Raw genomic sequence first — 7,650 nt, forward strand, 5'->3', positions numbered from 1 at the left:
ATGAGCATAGATGAGCATAGATGAGTATGTTAATAATACTTGTTAATAATACTTGTTCTCTCCTTCCCTAAGAACACTTAGGGATCCCTGTTGAATAGGTAATTGATTATTTGTTTCAGATTATCTAACTGCATCATTATTACTGGATATAAAAAACCATAACAATTGTAAGATAATCCTCTTCACAGTGTATTTGAAAGATTTTCTACACATAATTTCAAGGCAATCACCTTCAGATCAATGCTTTAAAACCAGTCAACATGTGTAGTCAAATCACTATATTAGCGGAGCAACACACCTTGCATAATTTAGTATTTCAATGGAAAGATCACTAAGGAGTACAAAATGTTATGGTTTTCACTTTATATATTAAAAACTGAAAAAAGGGGAGAACTAGTTTAGGTGATCATTGGTGTATAAATGTTTTAACATATTATAATAAGAATAAAGTGGGCTTGACACTGTACTGGTTTTGGCTGAAATCAAGTTAATTTTCTTCATTGTAGTTTGTTTTGGGCTACATTTGGGATTTGTGATGAAAACAATGTTGATAACACAGGGATGTTTTAGTTATCGCTGAGCAGTACTTACACAATGTCAAGGCCTTTTCTGCTTCTTACGCTGCACAATCAGCAAGTAGACTGGCAGTGGGCCAGAAGTTGTGAGGGCAGTTGACAGCTGGGACAGTTGACACCAGCTGACCAAAGGGATATTCCATACCATATGACTTCATGCTAAGCAATAAAAGGTGGAGGAAAGAAGGAGGAAGGGGTGACATTTGGACAATGGTGTTTTGTGTTCCCAAGTAACTCTTACACAGGATGGAGCCCGGCTTTCCTGAAGATGGCTGAACACCTGCCTGCCAATGGGAATTTGGGAATGAATTCCTTGTTTCACTTTGCCTGTGCACACGGCTTTTGCTTTACCTATTAAACTGTCTTTATCCCAACCCACGAGTTTTCTCACGTTTACCCTTCCTATTCTCTCCCCCATCCCATTGAGGGGAGAGTGAGCAAGCAGGTATTTGGGGCTTAGGTACATGCTGGGGTTAATACACAACTAACACACAAGTCTGATCTAGGGATTACAGGCTGTGTTTAAAATCTACAAGACAAACAGGCACTTTTGGATAAAGATTCATAATAAGTATATGTTAAAGATAAATAGAATAAATATCCTCTGGGAGTGATAATCCATGTCCATGTACAGTAAAGGACCCTAGCGTAATTTGCTTAGATCTCTAATTAGACATTAGACTTAGATGTCTAATGTTTAGTTATTTTTTGAGGAATCTATGCTTCTGTAGCTAGCTATCTCTGTGGCTTTTCATCTCAAATGCAAAACTAAATAACTACTGAATTATTTTTTTTTTCTTCTTTCCCATGCCATGGTTCATATTTTATTGTATATTCATATTGTATATTCATATTCATCTGGGACACCTCAGCTGGTCCGAGGGATCAAAATACAAGTTTAACACTGACCCTGAACAGATACCCATGTACCCTTGAGGAGATGGAAGAATCCTGAGAAGATCCGAGCAAACAAGATAAGGGGTGGCAAACATCCTGGCTTTTCCCAGAGCATGAACAGCGCGTGATCAACAATTGTATTGGCTGAATGGTGTGTGATGTGAGAGTGGATTGGGCAAAAGTAGAATGTTAGAATATATGCACAGATAAGCAACCAGCTAAGAGGATATAAAAGAGCACTGCTTGTAAAATAAAGGGACGATTGCTGTAACTGGATATTGAGTGTCGTGTCCGTCTCTACAATGACATGTGTTAATTACCTATTTTCTCATAGAACATTTTCTCCTAATACCTGGAATACAGCCAGCACATTACATTTCTGGTGATAGCTTCCCAGTATGGATAACTTCAAGCTGTTCTTGACATGTCTCCTTAAAACCGTACTCAAGTCCTCAGAAAGTCTTGTTTGGATCAGTTGTACCCATAGCAACGATATGCACAAAACAACCTCTTCCAGAAAGTGTCTTAAGTTTTCCTCTTTGGAAAGCTAAATGTTTCAATAACTGAAAAATCAGAAAAAGCAGTCTGCTAGTACAGAGCATAGAACATTAGGAAATATGGTCTCAGTTATAAACTCAAACCCACATTTAACATGGTCATAGAGATATGCACTCAGCTGACAGATTTTTGTCCTTTTTTTTATATTTGTTTGTTACAGAGTATTAAACATTTTGAATCACTGTGATAATCTGAGCATGGAGTAGATTTCTTAGAGGCAACTTTTTACCTAGAGAGACTTCTAGTTTTTTCTTCTGTTTTTCTCACAGATAGTCAGTATTTAATTCAGATGCATCAGCTTTATCTCTAGACTCTTTCTCGGGAAGGAAAGTCCAAAAGCCTTGGACTGTAGTCTGTAAGTCAGAGTTTAAGGTCATGACTCCTGCTGGAATACTACTGGTTCCAAGGCTCATGCAGCCTGAAGGAAACATCACAGTGATCTATACTGTTGATTGTGTCTGAATTTCATCCTGAAGTGAATTATTTGGTGTGCCCTGGGTACGATAATATTATTTAGGGTACCGGGGCCCTGATGTGAACCAGAGACTGAGTTCAAGTGACACTGTAGCTATACCACAGCATGAGCTACTCACATTATACTCCCTCTATTGCTATATTAGAAAAGTTGCCTCCTTCAGAGGATGTTTCATTTTATCCTAAATCGGATATCTAAGAAAATTAGGATTACTCATCCTTTTCCACTGCCTATTTCTTTCCAGGGACAATAACAAGAGTCTCAGAGTAAATAAATTAGATGTAGATATCTTCATTTTACATGTATTTTACAATCCTACCCAATGTTTTCTGGACCTAGTAATCTATCTAGGGCAAACAAAATCCAGAGTTCAGTTTCATGCATTGCTAAACCTTCTTTTTAAAACTGGAGCAATCATTCAGATGAAGATTTTTAAGAAAGGTAGGCAGCTGGAATTGGGGGGGGGGACGGGACAGGACAGGACACGACAAATAAGCAAAAAAACCCTCCCAACCCAAAACCATAGTATATACATAGATCAAACTTAGATTTATCAAGGTCTGGTTCAATAAATATGGTTACTGTGTCCATGAATAGGAGACTTACTCTTCAGAGTGGATTAGGGTCTGGACCTCCTGACTTTAGTTCATCAGCACTGCCAATTAATCTTCACAAGCAAAGCTCCTTCTCCAGAAGTCTTTAGTTGATTCCTTATGTGTGTCTTGTGTAAGTAGAGGTCTTCCTCAGGGCCCACCTGACTTCTTTGTTTCTAAGACAATATATGAGAGGATTCAGAAGTGGCACAACTACCGTGTACAAGACTGATACCAGCTTGTTAGCACTGTAGGTATATATGACCTTAGGGTGGGCATAAGTGAAAAGAGTGGTTGAGTAGAACAATATCACTACAGTCAAGTGGGAGCTGCAGGTGGAAAAGGCCTTTTGCCTCCCCTGAGAAGAAGGGATCTTCAACACAGTGAACATGATGCAAATATAGGAGGTGACCACTGTACACAGAGGCACCATGATGACCATCAGAGCCAAGATGAAGTCCACTAGCTCAGCCAAAGAGGAATTGCTACAGGAGATATTCAGTAGGGGTGAAATATCACAGAAATAGTGATTGATTTTGTCTACATCACAGAATGAGAGCTGGGCTATAAAGCTCAGCTTGATGGAAGAAGTGATCAAACCACACATCCAAGAGCCAGCTGTCAGCTGAGCAGAGAACCGATGATTCATAATGAGTGAATATTGGAGAGGTTTGCATATGGCCAAGAAACGGTCATAGGCCATCACAGCTAACAAGATATATTCAGTACAAACAAAAGTCACAAAGAAATACAACTGTGTCATGCAACCCTGGAATGAGATATGTTTGTCTTGAGAGAGGAAATCTATGAGCATCTTTGGCTCAATGACAGAAACATACCAGATCTCTAAGAAAGACAGATTTCCTAGGAAGAAATACATGGGGTTTTGCAGACTGTGGCTAGTTCTGCTGACAAGAATGATAAGGACATTTTCCAACACAGTTAATAAATAAGCCAAAAGTAAAGAAGAGAACAGGAGCAGCTGCAGTTCAGCAGTGGTGGGAAAACCCAGGAGAATGAAGTACATGACACTGGTTTCATTCCTCCCCCCCATTCTGTAGGGGAAAGATGAACCTTATCCACCTGCAAAAAATGAATAAAATGAAACCTAACCAGACTGGCTTAAATTCATAGCAATATGTTACACCACCACTTAAGACACTGTAAAAGTTCAGAAGCTTTATTGCTGGGTTTCTAGAAATTAATTTTTTTAAATTCATCTACTCAGTTCAGAATTTTACATTGTAAAATTGTAAGCATGCTTTTTAATTTATATTTCATGGAGATAAATAGGCAGTACCAGTCCTATCTGATCTAAGACACAGGTCTAAAATAAGCCAGATGAATCATACTATCATATTTTACATCCAATATAAAGAAATGTTAGGTTATGAGCTTATAGATAGACATTTACATTGCCAATGTTTTAATTTCTACATCTACACATTTCTAACATTACACCATGCATATCCCATGAATCATGAGGGAAATGTGAACTACCACAAGTATATATATAATTTGATGTAAAGAACCTCCAGACCCATCTGAAGGACCCCATTAGAGATTTCTATGGTAAGCTCTGAAGATACTTATATCTGCATAAGGCTTATTGAGATACAAAGGCACACATAGCATCCCAGATACAATGTAATTGCAAGCTAATTATAGCTCTGGATGTGGCTTGTTTGTAACTAACTCGGATTGTTCCTTCAAAAATAAGAATGCCTCAGCCTGTGCTATTAAAAACAAAACTGTTCTCAACCTTCAGTAGTGGGAATTCAGAGTGGTATCCACCACTTTAGTTGATCTTTGAGAATATGATCAATAGGGAACAGATGAAGTGTAGACTTTTGCATCAGTTGCGTGATTTATACCAACACAGATAAATTGACCACTTTATTTACCTTCAGTGTCTCATGAGATTTGACCTAGAAATTGTAGAGAGCCTCCCAGTGGAAGCAATCACAGAAAGAGGAGGGATGCTATTGTTTCCTCTGTGATTCCATATGGAGTAGAAGTAAGAAACTCTGAAAATGTCTAAGATTTTGTCTGAGACACTGAAAAATGAAATAGCACCAGCTAATATCCACTGATTTTTATAGGGCAGAGGGGGAAAAAAAAAGCCAAAAAAAAACCCAAACCAAAAAAGCCCTGAAGCAGAGGATATGACAGTGTCACGGATGGAAATATTTCACACATATACGATTTAGCAGCTATTCAAAAATTATTACTGAATTAAGGTATATGAAGAAGTGGAATAATAGCAGCACTTAATCATTAACTGGTTTAGAGGTTTATAAAGTGATTTAATGATATAACTGAACAGCAACTTAATTAAGGATTTGAAGATGGCAAGATTCACACTAACTTACTATAAACTCTCCCAAATCAATAGATATACATATGAGCAAAAACGCAGATCTCAAATTAATGCATATACACATAAGCAAAGCATGTAAGTGTGCACACACATACCCCGTTTTATAACTGCTGAGATCAAAGATGTCTCAATATTGCATGACTCTAATGAGCTGGTGCATACCCCTTCTATCTCCTATGCATGCATGGACAAATGGAAGAACATTCACATCCATAAAGCTAATGTATATTTATCATAAATATGTAAGTGGAGATGTGGATGAAAGAGAGGCTAGTCTATAGTTAAGATTTCCCTTTTCTCGTGTTAGAGTAAAAACTCATAATGCATCAGCATTCCTCAATGGGCAATAACTGAGGCTCCAGAGGGGTTGTCTAGCCCTGGCCTTCTAGTCCTTGAAGCATCTGCCTGAGCAGCATCCCAACTCAGGGAAGATACTGGCTACAAGCTGCTGTGGTCCAGAAGAGCTCAAAAGGACTATACTAGAATTGCTGCTTATAGAATCTGAGATAATTGACTTTTGTCAGGTACTTTTCCACTTCAGCCCAACTCGGACAATGGAGTATTCCAGTACCTTTTACTGGTTACACAAGCCCAGGACTTGCTAGGACCCAGATCTTGGTACCCTCCTCTCTGTGTCCACTATCCATATGTTGTCAGAAGTGATTGATCTTATCCTCAAACACTAGGAGCCACGGGAACCAGGCACACTAGGGGTTTGCCAGAGTGTTCTAATCTGTTGCTCCCCTCCTTCAAATGGTAGGTGCCATGGGAACCAGATACACTAAGGGGTTGCTGTAGTGTTCTAGTCCGTTGCTCTCCACCCTTTCTTTCATGTTAGACCACTATGTATCATTCTGGTCATTGTATTCTTATGTGGCCCAGGTAGGGAGGAAATAGCGCCAAGTACAGAGAGGCCTAAGGGGCGGAGGAGGGACTGCACCACCACAGACAGTCATTTACCAAAGGCTAAACTAGAAAAAGGTTTTAGTGCCCTAAATCTAGATCCAGAGTCTTAACTGGTGGTCAGTTTTGGAGTAAGTAGTTTCTCCTACACTGGAGTTACTTGCACAACATTCAGGTCTATGAATAGCCATGCTGTATATTTTCTGAACAGTACAGTATAGCACAAATATTCTGTTGAAATGATTCCTCCATTAGTGTGAAATATCTCTATTAGATAGACTGAACCAGTTTCTTGAGTTTCCTGATCTGTCTGTCTCCAACCACAAACTGTAACTTAGCAGTGCAAAAATGAGGTGAAACTTTTTGACACAGAGGGAAATGCAGTGTTTGGCAAGATCATATCCAGTGAGTGGCTGAATTTCTATACTTGTAAATTTCTGGTTCTGTGATCTCAAATGGTTCTAGATTCTTACACAGAATCACAGAATGGTTAGGGTTGGAAGGGACCTCTGGAGATCATCTAGTCCAACTGCCCCGCCAGAGCAGGGTCACCTACAACAGATTGCACAGGACAGCGTCCAGGCGGGTTTTGAATGTCTCCAGAGTGGGAGACTCCACCACCTCTCTGGGCAGCCTGTTCCAGTGCTCCACTACCCTCAAGGTAAAGAAGTTCCTCCTCATGTTAAGATGGAACTTCCTATGTTCAAGCTTGTGCCCATTACCCCTAGTCCTATCACTGGGCACCACTGAAAAAAGACTGCTCCCATCCCCCTGGCATCCTCCCTTCAAGTATTTGTAAGTATTAAGAAGATCCCCCCTCAATCTTCTTTTCTCTAGACTAAAGAGACCCAAGTCCCTAAGCCTTTCCTCATATGACAGTTGTTCCAATCTCCTAACCATCTTTGTAGCCCATTGCTGGACCCTCTCCAGCAGATCCCTGTCCTTCTTGAACTGGGGAGCCCAGAACTGGACACAGTACTCCAGATGCGGTCTCACCAGGGCAGAGTAGAGGGGGAGGATGACCTCCCTCGACCTGCTGGCCACACTCTTCTTGATGCACCCCAGGATGCCATTCGCCTTCTTGGCCGCCAGGGCACATTGCTGGCTCATGGTCATCCTGTTGTCCACCAGGACTCCCAGGTCCCTCTCCACAGAGCTGCTCTCCAGGAGGTCAGCCCCCAACCTGTACTGGTGCATGGGGTTATTCCTCCCCAGATGCAGCACCCTACACTTGCCCTTGTTGAATTTCATCAGGTTTCTCTCTGCCCA

At 40.3% G+C, this 7,650-nt stretch overlaps 1 protein-coding gene across 1 annotated transcript; it reads right to left on the reverse strand.

Moving 5' to 3' along the window:
- Window positions 1-3,216: 3,216 nt before the first annotated feature.
- On the reverse strand, window positions 3,217-4,125 carry LOC104281835 (olfactory receptor 6Y1-like). The gene has a single exon (XM_009879883.1). The coding sequence runs from the start codon at window positions 4,123-4,125 to the stop codon at window positions 3,217-3,219; it is 909 nt and encodes a 302-aa protein (XP_009878185.1).
- Between the last annotated feature and the right edge of the window lie 3,525 nt (window positions 4,126-7,650).

This window comes from Charadrius vociferus, unplaced genomic scaffold (assembly GCF_000708025.1).
Source record: "Charadrius vociferus isolate BGI_N301 unplaced genomic scaffold, ASM70802v2 scaffold902, whole genome shotgun sequence".
Taxonomy (NCBI): Eukaryota; Metazoa; Chordata; class Aves; order Charadriiformes; family Charadriidae; genus Charadrius; species Charadrius vociferus.